This window comes from Lithobates pipiens, unplaced genomic scaffold, assembly GCF_037356315.1.
Source record: "Lithobates pipiens isolate NorthernLeopardFrog02 unplaced genomic scaffold, aLitPip1_a1.2 Scaffold_23, whole genome shotgun sequence".
NCBI classification, from domain to species: Eukaryota; Metazoa; Chordata; class Amphibia; order Anura; family Ranidae; genus Lithobates; species Lithobates pipiens.
The window spans coordinates 121,962,712-121,985,431 of NW_027507785.1; the positions used below are offsets into that span (position 1 = coordinate 121,962,712).

General features: G+C 42.4%; 1 protein-coding gene across 2 annotated transcripts in view; it reads right to left on the reverse strand.

Moving 5' to 3' along the window:
* Window positions 1-18,656: 18,656 nt before the first annotated feature.
* Window positions 18,657-22,720, reverse strand: part of GTPBP1 (GTP binding protein 1) — a 163,852-nt gene continuing 159,788 nt past the window's right edge. For both annotated transcript variants that reach the window (XM_077452291.1, XM_077452293.1), the window contains exon 12: window positions 18,657-19,354. In XM_077452291.1, the coding sequence (XP_077308417.1) occupies window positions 19,262-19,354 (93 nt within the window). In that variant the 3' untranslated portion in view covers window positions 18,657-19,261. The remainder of the gene's footprint in view (window positions 19,355-22,720) is intronic.

Genomic DNA, 22,720 nt, shown 5'->3' on the forward strand with positions numbered 1-22,720 from the left:
ACCAGAACCTGCACTATGCACAGAAGGAATCATTTAAAGGACCTGTTCACATCAGTCATGCTGGCTGCATTGCTGCACTCAGGCCCATTGTAATGACCAATTGAAATCCATTGTTTCGACACGCTGCATAGATGTGTACTAGGTGAAAATGTAACATGCTGCATTTAAAGCGGAGGTCCACCCTAAAATGGACCTCCGCTCATCGGAATCCCCCCCCCCCCTCCGGCGCCACAATCGGCACCTTTCAGGGGGGAGGGGGGTGCAGTTACCTGGATAATCCAGGTAACTGCACCCACTTCCGGGCTAGCTCTCTGCGGAAAGGGGCGTACGTTACGCCCCTTTCCGCAAGCGCCCGCCCCCTTCAGCAAGTGCCCCGCTGCCTGCTGGGAAACACACAGCTCCCAGAGGCAGCGGGGACCGTCCGGATTGCGCCGCGCGGCTCGCGCATGCGCAGTAGGGAACCGGGAAATGAAGCCGAAAGGCTCCATTTCCTGATTCCCATACCCAAGATGGCGGCGGCAGGACCCGATAGACGAGCGAGCGATCGGCTTCGGGTGCCGACATCGCGGGCGCGCTGGACAGGTAAGTGTCACTATTTAAAAGTCAGCAGCTGCAGTGTTTGTAGCTGCTGGCTTTTAAAAAAAAAAAAAAAAAAAAAAAAAAACGCGGAGTCCCGGTGGACTCCCGCTTTAAATGCAGCACAAGAATACATCACAGTGCAATGCGGCATATGTTAAGAAAAAATAGATTCTTAGACCATAGGGAGAAAAAACTACCAGGAAAGGTACATACGCCACTTCACCTATACCAGTCTTCTCTTTCTGCCAAACCACCCTCTACAATCATCTGTTGCCTTATTATTCCTGCAGCTGATGATGCAATATGATGCCTCTGGAGACTCACAACATGATTAACGTAGGTACATGAACATAGCATGTTGAAAAAGGTCAAGGCATATAGACTCAAGTAAAATCTTCGAAAAACAGCGCTGGTCTAAACAAAGTGCTAGACAAATATATATGAAAAAATCAAGTGTAAATAAAACAAAAACTTGATATTAGTGTTAATACTGACAGTAGTAAGTTCTTGCTGCAACCCAATGCGAGACACACACAATATACAACAATCAAAAAATATGGCTGCGCTAAAACGTATAAAACAAAATTATAAAGTGACATAATTTTTCTAATTTACAAAAAATCCCAAAAACATGCAAAAATAGTGCCAAAGTAATAATTTCCAGGCATATAAGCAGTCCAAAGAAAAGGAAAGATGGATAGGATGCTGAATCTTAGTCCATTTTCGGTGACTCTCAAAAACCACCCTTTACACACGTAGCAGGTGCACCCAGAGTAGAAAGAGATTATCCACCACCAAATTAGAGGAGGCTTACCAGCTGTCAAGATCTCTTTTTAAGGAGATCATACGGGCTTGTAAAATGTTACGTTCCTGGTCCCCACACTGGGCTCTGTTGGTAACACCAATCTATCTGCTCCCTCTTTATGGTATATCTCGTTCCACCACAATCATTTAGTACGGCAAAGAGAGAAGAAAAAAAGCTCCCATAGCATAATTCCGTAAAGATTTATTAAAATATAAAAAGTAAAGTAACAACTCACGAATTCCCAGCAGAGTGTAAGCGTATAGCGTATAAAAAACGAGCCGGCCGGCTCTCTCTTGTTTGCACTGCCCGCCCTTCCGGATTAACGTGGAAATGCGGTGACGTCAGCACGCCGCTCACCCTACGTCGTTTCGTCAAAAGTGACTTCTTCCTGGACTTACCCCAGGAAGAAGTCACTTTTGACGAAACGACGTAGGGTGAGCGGCGTGCTGACGTCACCGCATTTCCACGTTAATCCGGATTGTGGTGGAACGAGATATACCATAAAGATGGAGCAGATAGATTGGTGTTACCAACAGAGCCCAGTGTGGGGACCAGGAACGTAACATTTTACAAGCCCGTATGATCTCCTTAAAAAGAGATCTTGACAGCTGGTAAGCCTCCTCTAATTTGGTGGTGGATAATCTCTTTCTACTCTGGGTGCACCTGCTACGTGTGTAAAGGGTGGTTTTTGAGAGTCACCGAAAATGGACTAAGATTCAGCATCCTATCCATCTTTCCTTTTCTTTGGACTGCTTATATGCCTGGAAATTATTACTTTGGCACTATTTTTGCATGTTTTTGGGATTTTTTGAAAATTAGAAAAATTATGTCACTTTATAATTTTGTTTTATAAGTTTTAGCGCAGCCATATTTTTTGATATAGACTCAAGTGCAATTAAACACAACACTGTGGTGTGAATCCAGCCTAAAAAGGAGGAAACCATTCATAAGGTTGCCATTGCAGACCACTCTTTCTAAATGTGCTAGATACCTGGCTGACATGCCCATCATCTGGCTCCAATACTTTAGAGGTACTGACCTGAAACATGTATACAGATAAAAACTTCTGACTTTCTGGTTTCTGCACTTGACAGAACAGACAGAACTGAGGACAGTGGGTCAGCATAACAGGCAACCAGCATTTCCAGAAGGAGATTAGCAGTGGCAGGCCCCATATTTCTCACAGGTGTGGTTTTAACAGTATCTCAATTTCAGTATACCACCAACAGATCGACAATTTCAGCAACAAAAATAAAAGCCGATCAGTTGATATAAAACCAAAAATCAGGTACACAAAGGTGCCTTAGCCTTTTTTTTTTTTACACACAAATGTTAGTCACATTTTAGGCCCGAAGATTACTTAAACTTCCAAAGGATTATAGATTTTCTAAAAGCAGAGACCCTGCAAAATAAACTTTTGACAGTTGCAATTTTTTTATGCCACTTGACAACAGCACTATTTATCAAATATATATTTTCAGTAAGAATTCATTTTACATCAGTCATTGGTGGATGGAAGCCAGTTGGTTGCAGGAAGAATACGTAAAGATTAAATGTAATGAAGCTATCAAACTTTTCTGGACTGAAAATAGGTACGCTGGGTCAGATCTGCTTCAGTGGGAGGATTAACCACTTAAGGGCTTTTAACCTCTGAGATTTGATGTTTAACCACTTCCCGCCCGCCCCATGCAGAATGACGTCCAGGAAGTGGTTCTGTTATCCTCAGAGGAGCAACAAAGGTGGGACTTTAAAGGTTCTGTTATCCTGACTGGGCATCGTATGACGTCCAGCAGGATAACATGCCGGAGCGCGCCCGTGGGGGTGCGCGTTGCAGCGATCGTGAGTGCGGCGTGTCAGTCTGACACCCCGCATCTCCGATCGTGATAAGAAGCCTCTGTTTATCAAAAAATAAAAACTGCAGAGGTGATCAAATACCACCAAAAGAAAGCTTGATTTGTGGGGAAAAAAAAAATGATAAAAATTTTTGTTTGGGTACAGTGTTGCATGACTGCGCAATTGTCATTCAAAGTGTGACAGCGCTGAAAGCTGAAAATTGTCCTGGGCAGGAAGAGGCGTAAGTGCCTGGTATTGAAGTGCTTAAAAGTAAAAAAAAAAAAAAAATTGCTAGAAAATTACTAATACAAAAAAAGTTTTATATTATATATATTTATAATGTTTGGGGGTTCTAACACCCTAGAGAATAAAATGGCGGCCGTTGCAATACTTTGTCACACCGTATTTGTGCAGCGGTCTTACAAGTGCACTTTTTTTGGAAAATATACACTTTTTGTAGAATTAAAAAATAAAAAACAGTAGTAAAGTTAGCCCAAATTTTTCTGTAAAATTGTGAAAGATAATGAATTCCGCTGCAGAGACCACTTTTATCTGAAAGTGGACCGCCCGCTGAAGAAGAGGATACCGGGGTTATGGTAGCTAGCTGCTGCCATAACAATGATATTCCTCTTAAAAGTAAACTACGGTGGGCGGTCCATAAGTGGTTAAAGCCACTCTAAGAGGGGTGTTTATAACAGAGGTTAAAAATAAAATAAAAATACAAAACACCACAGTTGGCCTCTGATACAGGACAGGGAAAAGTAAATATCCCTAGTGGAAGCAGAATACATTGGGGGGGGGTCGACACAGGAGGGACTGAGGACTTTACAGGACAAAACTAGGGCATGTTGTGTTGCACTGGCAGACCAGACCACTAAGCTCCGACTTGCGCAGCAGAGGCACATCTGAGTTTGGTGACAAGAATAGCAGACTAAGCAAAACCGGAATATGTATTTGAATACATGAGCGTGTATGATAGCCACAGAGCTGAGGTGTGTGACTTGGCTGACATCCTGCAAGTCTTTACTAACTTTTACAGGGCGCTTTATCTGTCGTGCGCCCCTGCTGAGACCTGAAATTGCTGCTGCTGTCACTTATGTTCTTCCACAGAAAAACGGTAAATAGAATATAAATGAGACAGCGATGCATCAGTAAAAATATACAAAAAAACAAAACGAACGTGCAATATGTGTTAAAAACAAAAGTCCAATATTAAAGTGATAAATTCTTCTACAGTCATGCAGAGAAATGTGAAGTGTTTCTTTACTTCAAACAATAATATATATATATATATATATATATATATATATATATATATATATATATATATATATATATATATATATATATATACATATACATACACACACACACACACATACAGGGCCATTCATAGAAATCATGGGGCCCTGTACAGCCTACCCGATGGGGCCCCCTTCTTCTCCACCCCTGGTCCCTCCTTCAGCCCTGCCCCCTCCCCAGACCCTGCCTTGAAAAAGTGCAGGTTTGTCTACAATTGATAGGCATGGGCGGCACTGTCTGCAGCACATTACGACATTGGCGGCACTGTCTGCAGCACATTACGGCATTGGCGGCACGGGTGACACTGTCTGTAGCACATTACGGCATTGGTGGCACCGTCTCTGCAGGCAGCACATGCGTTATGGGCCATAATGCATGCGCTACCGGCAGACAGTGCCACCCATGCGGTAATGTGCTGCAGACAGTGCTGCCAATGCTGTAATGTGCTGCAAACAGTGCCACCCGTGACACTAATGGCATAATGCATGTGCTACTTGCTGACAGTGCCACTCATGCCATATTGTGCTGCAGAAAGTGCCACCCATGCCGCCAATGGCATAATGTCATTGGCAGCATTGTGACACTGGCTCTGCAGGCATCACATGCGTTATGACATTAGCGTCATGGGTGGCACTGTCTGCAGCAGAATATGGCATTGGTGGCACTGTCTGCAGGTAGCACATGCACTGTGTGCAGAATATGGCATTGGCGGCATGTGCTACCTGCAGACAGTGCCACCCATGCCATATTCTTCTGCAGACAGTGCCACCCATGATGCCAATACCATAATGTATATATGCTGCTGCATCAGTAGTAGATCTTGAATCCCACCCCCCCAAGCAAGCACACACCTGTGTAATTTAGCCGGGGCCCCACGAGGCACTTCTTCCCTGATCCTGCTGCTGCCTGGACTGGAGTGTCTACAAATGATTCCATTCAGATGTGATGTTGATGATGCCAGCTACTTCTTTTTTGTCTTCTGCTACCACCGCTCTCCTCACTGTCACTTCTCTCACGAGGAGGGGGAGGACTTACTCAGCAGTGCCAGGGGGACGGCGCGATAGAGGACGCACTGGCTGGGACTTGAGCCACAGCCAGCATGAAGAGCGGGTGCAGAAGAGGCATTCTTCCACACCCAAAATAGAGGAAATAGTCCCTCCCCTGCCACCACCTAGTCTGCAGATAGCTATCTGCACAAGAAAAAAAAAAAAAACAGTAAAAAATAACTGGGGGTGGTGGGGGCTATTTGGTTGGTAGTCGAGTCGGACAGACTCTGGCTGGAGGATTTATTTTTTTAATATTCATTATTCATCTGCTCAGCTTGCCCGGGCCCCCCTGCTGGCCGGGCCTAGTACAACAGGGCCAGTTGTACTGGCTTATCAGCGGCCCTATACATATATATATTTATATATATTTATTTCCCTTCTAGATTGTAAGCTCTAACGAGCAGGGCCCTCTAGTCCCTCCTGTATTGAGTTGTATTGTAAGTGTACTGTCTGCCCTCATGTTGTAGTGCTGCGCAAACTGTTGGCGCTATATAAATCCTGAATAATAATAAATATATATATATATATATATATACACATATATACACATATATATACACACACACACACACACACACACATATATATACATACACCTCCTTACAAAAACCTACTAGGGGTCAAACACGCCTTGCACTCTGTGCAACACTGTGCTACTTCAGACTTGGATCCACTATAATCCACAATAACTTAATATTTTATATGCATGCATGAAAAAGGATTCTTAGAGCAATGTGTGTATGTAAGACAATAGTAATAGTTTTCTCTTTTCAGTCTGGCCTTGCTAGATTGGAACCTCAGTTGCAACTGTCCCAAAAGGAAGAGTTACTTCTCAAAATCACACTTGTTTAAAATTAAGATGGATCCAAGTAGCTTTTAGTAGATAGCTCCTGGTCAGTACCATTGTTAAGATCTGGACATTTTCACACCAGGACTACACATGGCTATCCCAGTGATTAGCACCACCTGCTGTGTCCTGTAGGGTCTTGTAAGGAGGTGAGCGAGCATTGCATGTGGTGGCGGGAGCACTATGCATATAGAGCAGTGATGGCGAACCTTGGCACCCCAGATGTTTTGGAACTACATTTCCCATGGTGCTCATCTACACTGCAGAGTGCATGAGCATCATGGGAAATGTAGTTACAAAACATCTGGAGTGCCAAGGTTTGCCATCACTGATATAGAGGCTGTTTGAAGTAAAGAAACACTTCACATTTCTCTGCATGTCAGCAAAAGAAATCATCACTTTAATATTGGACTTTTGTTTTGAACACATATTGCACATTAGTTTTGCGTTTTTAAAAAAAATATATTTTTACGTTTTTTAACTGATGCAGCGCTGTCTCTTATATTCTGCACCCTCTATGAGAGAAGCCCTGGTGGTTTTGATTCATAAAGGGGGAAAGGATCCTTGGCAGTGTGACTCCTACCATCCGATCTCATTAATAAACGTGGACACAAAAATTCTAGCTAACATTATTGCTTGGGAGGCTGCAGTTATTCTAAAGTTGGTTAATGGGGATCAGATGGGATTTATCCAGGGTAGGTGTGCTCAGAAGAAAGACTTTTTGTGAACCTACAAACTGACCATGACAACGCCAGGACAAGAGTGGTGGAATTACTTTTTTGGTTTTGGACCTGTATTTATTTCATGGGTGAGATTACTGTATACAGAGCTGCTAGCTAGATTGTGGGTTAATGGAATTATTTCAGAGCCCTTTTCTATTTTCCTTGGGACTAGACAGGGATGCCCACCGTCTCCCCTCCTGTTAGCCCTGGTGGCCAAACTGAGAACTAGTGCTAGCATGTCTGGACTTCAGGTGGGGCGGCTGTAGGAGCGCTTCTCCCTATATGCCGATGACATGCTCCTGTATCTGCAGGATCCAGGTCCCTCGCTCTTGGCGGCTTTCGGTCTGATGCAGGTATTGGAGATTATTCTGGTTTCCAAATTACCTGGTCTAAATCATCCCCAGTGATGATACAGTGGCGGTCTCTCTGTCAAAAACATTCAAAATACTTGGGGTTGGTGGTTTAGCTCCCAATGTCTAGGTTCCTGGACCTCCATTTGATGCTGATAAAGGAATTTTCGGAAGAGAATACAGAAATGGCAGAATCTACCTAAATGGCAGAATCTAATGGGTCGAATAAATGTGTTTAAGATGATCTTTTTTTCCCAAACTTTTGTATGTTCTCTTGAATTCTCCTGTTTACATATCGAATAAAATGTTTAAGAACATAGACTCCATTGTAGTGGGATTTTTGTGGGGGACCTGTGCCCCCAGAGTTTCTTTGGCTGTTCTTAAGTTCCCTGCTGCAATGGGGGGGGGGGGGACTTGGCGCTTCCCGATTTGCGCTCCTATTTTTTTTGCATCTCAACTGACCTTTCTACACTGGAGATGTTTTCCCAGATTCCGAATGCCACTACTTTACTGAAAGGGGCAGTTGCTACTTCTCAGGAAACTCTACTGAATATGGTGTACAGCAGGGGGGTCCCAGTTAGGAAGGTGCGTTCTGTTATGTCACTCCCTTGTAGGATATTTTATCAATGTGCTCAGAGGATAGGCGATGAGCCCCTTTGGCTGTCCCCCAATAGTCCTCTGTGGTACAACAAATCAATGAGTGAATTATTTAAACTGGTGGATGGATATATATGGGCTAGATATGGTGTTAAGTATTTGCATCACATATCAGGACTTTGCGCAACCAAGGGAGCGGTTTGGCATCCCCAGGACTTGGAATTTCAAATGTGCTCAGCTGCATCATGCAGCTGTTACACAGTGTGGTGGTGGTTGTGGGGAGTTAGGGTACAAAATACAGCTCTGGAAAAGGTCCGGATTGATCCTGATACAACCAAAACGCATTTCCAGATAGTATAGGGAAGTGGGCCCTGGGAACCCTGAATTAATTGCCAGGACTAGGTCTCAATGGGTGGCCATTGTACTGGAGTTGTCTGAGGAGCTGTGGCATGAGGTTCTTAATACTTATTTTGTTTCTGTTATATCCTCAACGCATAGAATGATCCAGCTTCGATACCTCTACCAGATGTACTACACACTGGCCAGACTGTTTTGAACGCGCAAGAGAGACTCTCCAGAGTGTCACAAATGTAAGGGGGTAGAGGAAACTTTTATTCACATGGTCTGGGAATGCCTTAGGATGCATCCCCCTCGGGCCCAGGGTGACTGAATTCATCTCTGATAACTTGGGGGAAAATTATAAAAGATGCATTTGAGTTTGAATGAATAAATACCAAAAATGTCAATGCTCCAAATTACGCATGCCCATCAAACTATTATCCAACAAACAACCACCGGCAACTATAATTACTTAGATTTGTTACATCAGTGTGTGAGGTTACTCAATTTGTATTGGGCATTCTGAATGGATACAGTCTGGCCAAAATACCATTATGCTAATTGAAGATGGCAGTTAGCAGGGGGCTGCCTGGGCTAACCACATAACAAATTTCATCAGGAACCTGACAAAATTTGCATAAATAATAGGCAACCTAAATTGCTAACACAAAGAGACTGATACCCAAACTATTTGTCTTTAAAGAGAACCTGTCATTAACACTATGTTAATGACAGGTTCTCTTTAAAGACAAATAGTTTGGGTGTGTTTGGGGTTTTACATGGTGCCAAGTGGACGACCGCTTTAAAAAAAAAAAAAAAAAAAAAAGTGGAGGTTCTTCTCTCCTGCAGCAGCTGTCAGATTTGAATGTGGCACAGCTGTGTGGGGCTCTTTCTGCACAGCCAATTCACTAGAGATATGTGAATGAGCTGCAAGTCCTGTCTGCCACTACAGTGCCATGCTCACCACACTTCCTCCAACTTTCTAACTGAGAGTCCATATCATACTACAGGCAGGGACCTAAAGTCTGCAATAATCTGGCATTGCGCAGGGTATCCACTGCTTTGCAAAAAATAAAAATAAATGCACATTTTTGCTTTCAAAAATACACTACTGTGCAAAAGTTTTACGCACGTGTGAAAACAATGCAGTGAATTAACCACTTAACAACCGCCCATAGCCGATTAACGGCTTCAGGGCGGTTGTTTAACTCTGAGAGGCCGTTAATTAACAGCCTCCCAGAATTATGCTCACCGCGGCCGTTTACCACGTGATTGCTCCGTCAAATGACTGAGTGATCACTTGTAAACAAACCGGCGTCATGTTATGACGCTGGTTCCTCCCTCCCCCTCTCTGTACCGATCCGTACAGCGGAGGAGAAAGATCGGTGTCAGCAGCGCTGTGGGCTGCAGTGCCCACATCGCTGCTCACCAAATTTAACCCCTCCATAACCTGGCACTACCCTGCCATACTCTGCAATACCCTGCCATAAAATTGCCATACCCAGGCATACTTGGGAGATACACTGCAATACCCAGCCACACTCGGAGATAACACCCCCACCCCCCCCCACTGCCCTCCGGTGCTTCTACCAACTCGCCAATACGATCAAAGCCAGAATCTTTTTATTTTTTCATTTTTATTTCAGGCTTCCCAGCCTAGAGGTGAGATGTGGGGTCTTATTGACCCCCATATCTCACTGTAAAGAGGACCTGTCATCCCATATTCCTATTATAAGGGATGTTTACATTCCTTCTAATAGGAATAAAAGTGATCAAAAATGTATTTTTGGGGAAAAAAAATGTCAAACTAAAATAAAGTAAAATGAACAATAAAAAAATAAAAATTAAAAAATTAAAGCGCCCCTGTCCCCATGTGCTCGCATGCAGAAGTGAACACATACGTAAGCCACGCCCACATATGAAAACGGTGTTCAAACCACACATGTGAGGTATTGCCGTGAACGTTAGAGCGAGAGCAATAAAACTCCTCTGTAACTCAAAACATGTAACCAGTAAAAAAAAAAAAAAAAAAATATGAAAGTGTCGCCTATGGGGATTTTTAAGTAGTGACGTTTGGCGCCATTCCTCGGGCATGCGCAATTATGAAGAGTGACATGTTAGGTATCTATTGACTCAGCATAACTTCATCTTTCACATTATCCAAAAAGTCCTGGGTGCTCCAGAACGCCTGATTGTGCTCCCTGCATTTTGGGCCGCTGTATGTGGCTGGGCTGTGTAAAAGTCTCACACACGTGGCATCGCTGTACTCGGGAGTAATAGCAGAATGTGTTTTGGGGTATAATTTGTGGCATGCATATGCTGTGTGTGAGAAATAAACTGATAATATGACAATTTTGTGGGGGGAAAAAAATAAATGAAAAAAAAGCTTGTTCCAGAGGTGTTCCCACTCTTCCTGCTACATTCTACAGAATAAAAAAAAAAGTTAAAAACCTCAGGTAGAGTGGGATTCCTTCATAATAAAGAAGAGCAGAGAGGTCACAGACTGGAGTTCTAGAGAGATGAAATTTTAGGTAATGTCACTCCTGTATCTAATAAGAAAGAAAAACAAAATGGACTAAAGAAGTCAAGCAACAAAGCACACACCAGCAAGAGGAACAGGTTTAATCTGCTGCAAATACTGTCCCTTGTGCCGATTTTTACTTTTCACTAAACTTCAGATTTAAAACTTCACAAGGCCATTTTTTTTTTTTTTTTTTTTAAACTGTGCAAAAAATACTATACATATAAAAAGATTGTGTTTTAGTTTAAATCTTTATTCCCATAAAAAATATTTCATGAAACTTTTAGGCCCATTAAAAACCCCTCCCTCACTACCAGACTACGTGGCCATACGCGTACATGTACAATTGCCTGATTAGTAAACAGATATGCACAAAGGTAAATGCTCAAAATAAGCCCAATGACCAGCAATGCCTGTGTGTTGTACATGGCAAACTGTATACGGTCTCTTTTCTTGGATCAGGATGCAGACAATATTGATGAATTTGAAACCGCTGGCCCTACCCTTAGCTCAGAATGCATAAAGCACAAAGATAGCTGACATGCTCATAATGCATGCTTCATAAAGATGACCACAGAGAAAAGCCGGATCCAGAACTGGCAGGGTATAGTGAGGATTCTGACTCACTACTGAATGGCAAATAACTGCACAAGTGTAGCTTGTAATATCAAATGATGGTAGTCAAACAAACATTCATAATTCATCCAGACCATCTTATAGGTAAGAAGACCTCTATTATGATAGAGACCCTCCTGGGTGGAGACTATATGATGGCAGTCACACCTATATTAGGAATCTGCTAGGTTACACTCTTAAGCCCTCATGTATTTGGCAAAATAATTAGAAATGGATGGTATACGAACAAAAAGGATGCCACACATCAGCCCAGTAGATAAGGAAAGATGTAAATGGCCAGACTGCTGATGCATTTCACACCATCCACCAGGGCTTAATCATAGACCTCAACGACTAAACCCCAGTGAGTGGGATGAAATGCATCAGAGGCTTGGCTTAGGAACAGTCTTTCCTTACCCGATGGACTGGTGGCATACAGCATCCTTTTATTCATGTGCTCTATTGCTCTCTGGACTAGGCATTTGATAAGCCTGCACTCAACACTGTGAGACATTGGACTTGTTTTATTTGTTATTGGAACACCTTGTGCGGCTCCAAAAAGTTGTTACATGATATTGTATAGACTAATGGTGTTCTCTGGCTTAATAGTGGACTTAAGTCCATAAGTGTGATATGGCGGCCATACCCGTCGTAGGTGTGCACCTGTAAATATCCCATTAACATATAGCTAAACCCTGTTATACATGCATAATCCTACAAAGGATTCTATAATGAGAACAATATGTAAACAAGGTGGAAGCCAAAGTTCTTCAGCTTGAGGCAGACAATAGGAAACATTAATGTGAACAAAACTCAGCTAAGCCAAAGTAAAGCAGAAGCAAACTTTAAGATGTCCATGAATGGTGCAAAGTGTCTTGTATTTGTAGGTCTCTACCATCTATATGATTGAGATATTATTATTATATTATACAGGTTTTATATAGCGCCAACAGATTGCTCAGCGCTTTACAACATGAGGGCAGACATTACAGTTACCGTATATACTCGAGTATAGGCCGACCCGAATATAAGCCGAGGCCCCCAATTTACCCCCAAAAAAACTGGCAAACTTATTGACTCGTGTATAAGCCGAGGGTGAGACATGCCTGTCCATCCCTGTGTGTGTGTCCGTCCATCCCTGTGTGTCCGTCCATCCATCCCTGTGTGTGTGTGTCTCCATCCATCCATCCATCCATCCCTGTGTGTGTGTGTGTCTCCATCCATCCATCCATCCATCCCTGTGTGTGTGTGTCTCCATCCATCCATCCCTGTGTGTGTGTGTCTCCATCCATCCATCCATCCCTGTGTGTGTGTGTCTCCATCCATCCATCCATCCCTGTGTGTGTGTGTCTCCATCCCTGTGTGTGTGTGTCTCCATCCCTGTGTGTGTGTGTGTGTGTGTGTGTGTGTGTGTGTGTGTCCAGCCTACCTGTGTCCCGAGCCTCCGTCCCGTGCCTTGCCTCCTTGCCTCCGTCCCGTGCCGTGCCTTGCCTCCGTCCCGTGCCGTGCCTTGCCTCCGTCCCGTGCCGTGCCTTGCCTCCGTCCCGTGCCGTGCCTTGCCTCCGTCCCGTGCCCTCTTCGTCGGCGCCTCGGCGGCCATTGTAAAATTCAAAAGCCGCGCCTCCGCCTTCGCCTGTGATAGGCGGAACACTGAATTTCCCAGCAGCCTGTGCTCCGCCTATCACGGACATCGTATCATCCTCGTCCGTAGTACGAGGATGATACGATGTCCGTGATAGGCGGAACACAGGCTGCTGGGAAATTCAGTGTTCCGCCTATCACAGGCGAAGGCGGCGCCGGAGGCGCGGCTTTTGAATTATAGAATGGCCGCTGTCTGTCTGCTCGACACGCTGATCGAGCGGGCAGACAGCGATGACTCGAGTATAAGCCGAGGGGGGCACTTTCAGCCTCAAAAAAGAGGCTGAAAATCTCGGCTTATACTCGAGTATATACGGTACATTACAATTTGGTACAAGAGGAATCAGAACTCAGTATGTGATGGTATTCAGCTTAGCTTCCTGGATGCACTGACATTTATTGAATTCATATCTCAAATCATATAGATGGGAGAGACCAACAAATCCAAGGCACCATTCATGGACATCTTAAAGTGGTGATGAGATGGTAGTGTGGAGCAATGCCTGACCAGTTTTGTGAGGCCCTCCTCGCTGCATGAAAAAGGTTTGTAACCCCCAGACCCCATAGCAGCCTCATAAGCTGCTTTGGCTATTGTTCAACCACTGGTATCAAGTACATGCCTATATTGTTTGTACTTTGTAGCAGACAAATTGAGGGAGGGGGTGGGGGGAGGGGGAGGGTCATTGATTTGAAAATGTGAACCTTTTCTTTATGGGACACTGACAATTTGACACAACTGTAAAGTGTTGGCTTTAAAAATTACTCAAGACTAAAAAGTATCCCGGGCAAAACAGCACTCCTAGCCTAGAGGTACACAAACATAAAACAGAAGTTGGAAGATTTGTGCACAAATAACAAAATATTATCCAAGTTAAGATCTGAGTCAAAATATATGCAGGATGCATAATTTCTGGAATTCTATAGTGGTTGGGGGGGGGGGGGGGGGGGGGGGGTGTCACCGCTTCCTTCTCCATGGCTGGCTGGCCAAAATGTATCTGCAGTAATTACAGAATGTCCATGGACAGGTGTTTGGCTTTGGGCTAGAACACTATAGATTATCTTCAGATAAAGGAAATATGATAATGGATGATAAAACACTGAATATATAAAAAAAAAAAAAAAAAAATCAAAGTTAAATAACTAAACCCAACAAAAGTGTAAAAGTGAAACTCACCAATTGTCAGACTGAAAATGAAAATTAAATGTAGTCACCACATCTAAGTACATTTTCAACAAGTGCAGGAAATGCTCATTGATCTTGCTAGAAACGCAGTGTCCTGGTCACCACCTGAGATGAGCTGGAAGCAAAACAATGTTTTATTCCCTGTATAAACTATTCAATTGGAACTTCAGTCCATAACTGGACTTTTACCCAAGACAACTCTCGCCTTAAAAAGTGGATTATTTTTTTTTACTCTGGCCATCCCACGCCTCCATTCCTGCCTAGGGACAGACAGCGGCTGCACAGCAGACCTGATGGTGCTTCATTTGAAGAGATAGCCAGCTCATCGATGGAAGAAGGGCTGTTGCTGCAGGACCTGGTATGCGATAATGGATCACAGTAAGAAAACACTGGATTCAATGGTGTGCAAGGAAGAGGGGCAGGAAAGGTAATTGGGAACACTGGTGAAGATTCCTCTTTAATCCCATCATTCTGTACATAATCAAGAGGAACAAAAGCAGACATGTTTAAAGTGACAACCATGGCTCCCTCAATGGAAACAGTTGAATAGCGAGCATATTAACGCAGGTCCAAGAAGTGTGTTTGCAAGATGACTCAGTGAGAATAAAGGAAAAAAAAAAAAAAAAAGAACAAATGCATCTCACCTCATCTAAGGTCTAATGAGCTACAATGGATTACATTGCTTAGGATTTAGATTTAATAAATATTTTCTTGTGGAAATTGCACTTCTGAGTTCCAAAAAAAATAAAATGTCCAGCCTTTACTGAAACTCTGTAAGATACTGCATTTATCAACACAATCAAAGAGTCAGACGATGGTGACCTGATATTTAAAGCTGCTCTAACCACTTGCCGACAGTCGCATGTGTGTGTATATATACACACACACACACACACACACACACGTCGGCAGAATGGCACGACTGGGCAAATGGGCATACAGATACGTCCCTTTGAATTTGCAGCCACACGGTCCCTGCCAGGAGCTCCGTGAGTAGGAACGCAGGTCCCGCGGACTCCATCTCCGCGGGGATACCCGCGATCGTCTCACGGACCTGAATAATGGGGACATGCTAATGTAAACAAGCATCACCCGTTCTGCCTAGTGACTCGGTCACTAATCATAGCTCCCTGTGATTGGGAGCTTTGATCAGTGAAATGTCATTAGTAGCCACACCCCCTTACAGAAGGACTCCCCAGGACACAATTAACCCCTCCCTAGCCCCTTAGTGGTTAACACCTTCACTGCTAGTGTAATTTTTACAGTAATCAATGAAATTTTATAGCACTGATCGCTGTAAAAATGACAGCGGTCCCAAAAATGTGTCAAAATTGTCTGATGTGTCCACCATAATGTCGCAGTCATGATAAAAATCACAGATCGCCACCATTACTAGGAAAAAATAAAAATGTATTAATAAAAATGGCATAAAAACGAACCCCTATTTTGTAGACTCTATAACTTTTGCTCAAACCAATCAAACGCTTATAGTGATTTTTTTAACCAAAAATATGTAGAAAAACCACATATCAGCCTAAACTAAGAAAAAAAAAATTGTTTTATATATTTTTGGGGGATATTTATTATAGCAAAAAGTAAAAAATAATGCGATTTTCTCAAAATTGTCGCTCTATTTTTGTTTATAGTGCAAAAAATAAAAACCGCAGAGGTGATCAAATACCACCAAAAGAAAGCTACTTTTGGGAAGAAAAAAAAAAAAAAAAAAAAGGACGTCAATTTTGTTTCAGAGCCACGTCGCACGACCGCGCAATTGTCAGTTAAAGCGACACAGTGCCGAATCGCAAAAAGTGCTCTGGTCTTTGGCTAGCAAAATGGTCCGGGGCTTAAGTGGGTAAAGAACAAACCAAAAAAGGTTCTATATTGCAGCTTACCGATCATTAGATGTGGTGGCTTTATTTGTTTTCTATTTTTAAGCTTTTACCCTTCTACGATCACCTGGTGTTCTGGTCAGTAACACACCTCCCAAATTAGAGTGCTCCCACTCTGGATGAATGAGCACAGGGGGACAATAGCATTGTTAGTCTGGAGGGGAGGGGATTGTTATAGGCATTTGCAGATTTAAATACACTAACAAATTGAAGGCAAACTCAAGCTCACACTTCATAATCCGTAAAAGGAAAAAAAAAAATTCCTTTTGAAAAACAACCGACTTACTGGTTGGATCACCAGATGAAAATAGAAGCTAGTGAGCGATGTATATTTATTATATAAACAGACGAATGCAGCCATCACATCTAAATATTGGTAAACTACAATATAGGTTTTCATTTTGGTTTAATACCACTCTAATTTACACTAGTATTGTGGGATTTATTCACGAGGCATTACAGAAATGCCATAGAGGGAGCAGAACTTAATGGAGGTAGAGCTGTGACCTTTGGTGTGGAAATCATGTCAAATAGTGATAATTTTAAAAGATATGAGTAAACAAGATACACCGCCCCATAAACACTAAAAATGAAAAAGCATACTAGCTTGCGTTTGAATACATAGTATATTGGTGGAGCATTTTTGTACTGACATTCAGCCACAACCAACAACACAGTGGAAGCAGCCCTGTGCATATTTCCCTTTAAGACTGTAAGGGGAGGGGGGCTGTCTAAAAGTTGTACTTTGAACAGCTTTAGAGAAGTGAGGGCTGCAGATAGAAAGGAAAAAATGATGTAGAAGTTTTTTTCCCCATCTCTCTAGCACCTGAAGCTAGTCACAGTATTAGGTATATGTAAGGTCTCCTTCACATAGCAGGTTAAATACAGCCATCCCATTCTCCAGGCAAGAATTGGCAATTCCTGCTGCTGGAATGACCGGGTCAGTCAGCAGAGTTCAGGCTCAGATATCTGTTCATAACCACTTTGTGTACAGCTACATGTTAACAGGAGTTAACCATTAGTTTAAAGCGGTAGTAAACCCACACATTTTTTTTTTTTTAAACCTGCAAAGCAAAAGACATAATGAGCTAGTATGCACCGTATACTAGCTCATTATGAAATACTTACCTTAGAACGAGGCCCCGATCCACACCGAGGGAGCCGACATGCTCCCTCAGCGTTTCTTTCCGGGTATCGCGGCTCCGGCGCTGTGAGTGGCCGGAGCCGCGATATCGTCACTCCCGCACATGTGCGCGGGAGATTTCATTCCGGCCGCCGGCCACTGCCGGATTTTCAGGCCGAGAATCCCCTTGTGCGCATGCGCCGCTGCAGTCAGCGGCGCATACCGAGGGGGATATCTCCTAAACCCTACAGGTTTAGGAGATATTTTTTTTTACCTACAGGTAAGCCTTATTATAGGCTTTCCTGTAGGTAAAAGTTTAAAAATCGAGTATACAACCACTTTAACCACTTGCCACCAAATCACGTATAAGCACATGACTGACTGAAGTGGTTATACCAGGACGATGCTTGAAGCTTTATGCGCTTTTTATTTTTATTTTTCCCAGGAGATGATCTGCTTTTATATAAAAGCCATCTTAGCAGTTAATTAGCTGCTAGACAGGTTTTAAATGCGGCAGGTGTAGGTCTGTTCCCATACTAGACTAGCAATAGAAAAAAAGATTTGCTGGGAGATAAAGAACTAAAACGTTTATCTTACAAAGTTGTGATCAAGGATACCAAAGTTTAAATGAACAGTTCAACCCAGATGAAACTGACACCACATTAGGAATGACAAAAACACTTTTAGGCTGGAAGCACGATTTAGCTTCTTTTCCCTGATGAAACCTTCATTGAAAAAAAAAAAATCAACAGAAATTCATGAAAATGCAAGTCAATACACATCATAATGTGTGATGTGGATTGATTGCACTAGCAAACGCATGACATAAAAAAAAAAAAAAAAAAGAATGAAAAAAAGGAAAAGGATGTTTCGAACCTCAGGAAATTAGAGGGGGGATAAATGTGTTATATCATGCCCAATTAGCAACCTTAAATGGTGGAATTCTTTTAACTGTAGGCCAAGTCCGGCAAACACAATAAAATCACATTTAGCTAGGAATATGTGAGATATGTCTGATCCCAGAAAACAAGCTAGTGTTCAATAGTGAAACCCAAAAGGGGACCTTACAGGAGTGGTATTTGCAGAGATACTTTTCACTGGGGTAGTTCCAGATCTTTGTGGCACACAAAGTCTTTGAAGAAGTATTTTTTTGTTAGAATAGCACACTCAACAATGAGAATCAACAGCCACTTTAGAGGTGATATCTGCAATATGCCACAGAGAGAAACAAGCTGCCACATAAGAATATACAATGAGTCAATAAAAATTCTGGAAGGTAATTTAAGAACATAAATGGAAACCCCTATTTATCATTACATTACAAGAAAAGATCTTAAAAATGTAGCCTTTGCCAGGTGGAAAAATCACTGAAATGAACACCACAATAAGCAATGTACAATCCCAACAGTACAAAACTACACATTGTGTAAAAGTAAAATATTCTTCAAAATAAAATGTCAAACACTTTTTTCTTAAATAGCACGGTGGTAGTTTTTTTTTTTGGAAATGTTAGGGAACTAAAATGTTTACCTAAAATTTACAAGATATAATGAAAGTCCATGTCCAATTTGCCATTACATGGTGGACAATCACTTGTTGACTTGGCATTTCAAAGTAAGACCTTGTGAATTAATGTTACAATCCTGCCGTGGGCGTACTTCATTCTTTGCCTTTACAGTGAGGCAGTTTTTAAAGCCACAATGACTGATCATTGGTCACCATAGTCATAGCTCAATAGCAAATCTGTGCATTTGGATTAGGCTGATGTATACAGAACTGCAGGACAGTTGGGAGTGTGATGCTTCTCTCCAGTAAACTGTGGTGAGGGCATGTTCAACTTATTGGAGGGACACATGAATTGAGCAGTCAAGTTCAACAACCTCCTGCTGGGGCCACACACGCCCCTTGGGATTTTACTTTATGCCTCTGCCCACCGCGGCGTCTTCCACCTCCCCCAGTCTTTGGCTGTTGAGAAAAAAAAAGAAAAAAGTGATTAAGTTTGTATAGTAAGCCTGGGTTCTTCTTAAAGTGGTAGTAAACTTGTTAATTATAGCTTTCCTGTAGGTAAAAATGTCACAAAGCTTACCTGTAGGCAAAATGAATATCTCCTAAACATGCACGGTTTTAGGAGATATTTCAGTGAGCAGCAGCTGGTGACGCCACTGGGGCATGTGTGCTGAAGGAATGTTATACCCATGCAGTCAACCGCAACTCCTGTGCGCATGTGCGGGAGTGAATCCAGTCAGACAGCCAAACCCAGCAAATCCAGAAGGAAGACTGGGTGAAGATGGAGGCCCTGTCAGCACACCGCTGGAGGGCTTCATTTTAAAGGCAAGAGTCTCATAATATGCCAGTATATGATGCATACTAGCACATTATAACATTGCCTTGCAGGGGAATTTATATTTTTTTACTTTCCAAACTTTACTACTGCTTTACTTGCACAGAGCAAGGTGTTTCTCTAATTATCGGACTGCTAGTCCTTGATGATTTAGAGAGATTTGATGACGCCACTACTATGCTGCTCACTGCTTGTTCTTAGAGGCTCCAACATGAGGATGCAAAAGCTCTACCTCTAGGCACATAGAAAATGAAAGATCAAATCCTGATTTACTTTGACTTTACAAAGTTCACTTGAACAAAGCTGATCCAAACCATTTCCATCACTAGTTGATGCAGCCACTGAGTGAGCTGTAACGTACTGTAGCATCATTAACTACATATAATATACAACAATGTTTTGCACAGTACTAGCAACTTCCCGTCTGCTGCTGGAACTAAGAAGTCTGCCTGAATGCTTCTCAGCCATTCTGGGAAAGCACTGTAACTTTATTAGTGAATACAAGACTTTGTCTGATTGTCTAAGGTGGAGAGGCAGGCAGATGTCACAATTACCACTTCAGCCAGAGGAGGCCTCATATTCACTGATAAAAAATACAAGGCATAGATGCATTCAGTCCAACTATTTAGTTTTAGCATCAGGCAGACGTCACCTGTACTGCTGTGGAACACAACCCTGCTAATAGCTCATGCTACTACAGTATATTATGTTGACTCCAGCAGCCATATCAGTTAGTAATGGAAATAGTACCACCTAAACTAACTGTTCAATGTAAACCTGGAATTTTACTTTAATTTTGTATGTACCAGCCCCCTATGGGCCACAAGCCTCTACTGAAATGTACCAAGCATTCCAAAGACAGAATGATAACATATTAGTGGAGGGAACTCCCAATGGACTCTGGAAAGGGGAAATTACAGAGTACAAAAAAAATAAACTATTTTCTATATCAACCACTGAGGGACACAGCAGATAATTAGGCCACCTAGGGACATCTAAAAGCAGTTCAAACAAAAGAGAAGGGCACACCAAAACAGGAAAACCAGCACAAGAGCAGAAAGCTAGAAATAAAATTAAAAGCATGAAATGGCCACTAGCAGAACCAGTCAACCAAACCTAGCATCTTATGATATATGATAAATCAACCTTATTAAAAAAAAAAAAAAAAAAAAAAAAACTTAATGAATAATCAGTAGTGACTGGAAGTATTCAGAACCCCTTACATTTTTCACTCTGTTATATTACAGCCATTTGCTAAAATCATTTAAGTTCATTTTTTTTCCTCAATGTACTGTAATGTTGCTCAGTATTTAGTAGAAGCACCCTTTTGATCTAATACAGCCATGAGTCTTTTTGGGAAAGATGCAACATGTTTTTCACACCTGGATTTGGGGATCCTCTGCCATTCCTCCTTGCAGATCCTCTCCAGTTCTGTCAGGTTGGATGGTAAACATTGGTGGACAGCCATTTTTAGATTTCTCCAGAGATGCTCAATTGGGTTTAAGTCAGGGCTCTGGCTGGGCCATTCAAGAACAGTCACAGAGTTGTTGTGAAGCCACTCCTTTGTTATTTTAGCTGTGTGCTTAGGGTCATTGTCTTGTTGGAAGGTCAACCTTCGGCCCAGTCTGAGGTCCTGAGCACTCTGGAGGTTGTTTTTGTCCAGGATATCCCTGTACTTGGCTGCATTCATCTTTCCATCGATTGCAACCAGACGTTCTGTCCCTGCAGCTGAAAAACACCCCCACAGCATGATTCTGCCACCACCATGCTTCACTGATGGGACTGTATTGGACAGGCGATGAGCAGTGCCTGGTTTTCTCCACACATACAGCTTAGAATTAAGGCCAAAAAGTTCACCTGGAGTGCTTGAGGCGTGTTTTTTTTTTAAGCAAACTCCATGTGGGCTTTCATGTATCTTGCACTGAGGAAAGGCTTCCGTCGGGCCACTCTGCCATAAAGCCCTGACTGGTGGAGGGCTGCAGTGATGGTTGACTGTCTACAACTTTCTCCCATCTCCCGACTGCATCTCTGGAGCTCAGCCACAGTGATCTTTGGGTTCTTCTTTACCTCTCTCACCAAGGCTGATCTCCCCTGATTGCTCAGTTTGGCCAGCTCTAGGAAGGGTTCTGGTTGTCTCAAACATATTCCATTTAAGGATTATGGAGGCCACTGTGCTCTAAGAAACCTTAAGTGCAGCAGAATTTTCTTCTGTAACCTTGACCAGATCTGTGCCTTGCCACAATTCTGTCTGAGCTCTTCAGGCAGTTCCTTTGACCTCATGTTTTTAATTTGCTCAAACATACACTGTGAGCTGTAAGGTCTTATATAGACAAGTGTGTGGCTTTTCTAATCAAGTCCAATCAGTATAATAAAACACAGCTGGACTCAAAGGTGTAGAACCATTTCAAGGATGATCTGAAGAAATGGACCGCACCTGACTTAAATGAGGAAAAAAAAAAAATGAACTTAAATGATTTTAGCAAATGCCTGCAATATAACAGAGTGAAAAATTTAAGGGGGTCTGAATACTTTCCGTCTCCACTGTATGTACAGAAAACGAATTTGAAGCCTTACAGATCTAAGACCAAAGCTTGATAAGGAACACACAATGGAGTGGGCTTTAACAAGTAGACACTTTATGTTGCAATTCATTGGCTTTTGTGTGCATTATTGCTAAGTGAATTTTGCAGGCCTGAGATCTTTGTAGATCTTCTAAAACAGCAAATGGGAAGTAACAAAAAAAAAAAAAAAAAAAAAATAAAAAAGAAATGCAGCAGCTGAATACAGTAGTAAACCCTTAGGATCATATCAGAGAGTTCCTTGGGGTAAATCACAACATCCTTATTGAGGTGAAAGGCAGAGACCACAGAATAAAAAGTAGGTTCTTGGTCTTTAGAGGATGTTAATATAAGAGCAAAAAGAGGTTTATTACAGCAAATAGCTGATGAAAGCAGACACCCTTCTGGTCAAAGCGATGACCAGAACAATGG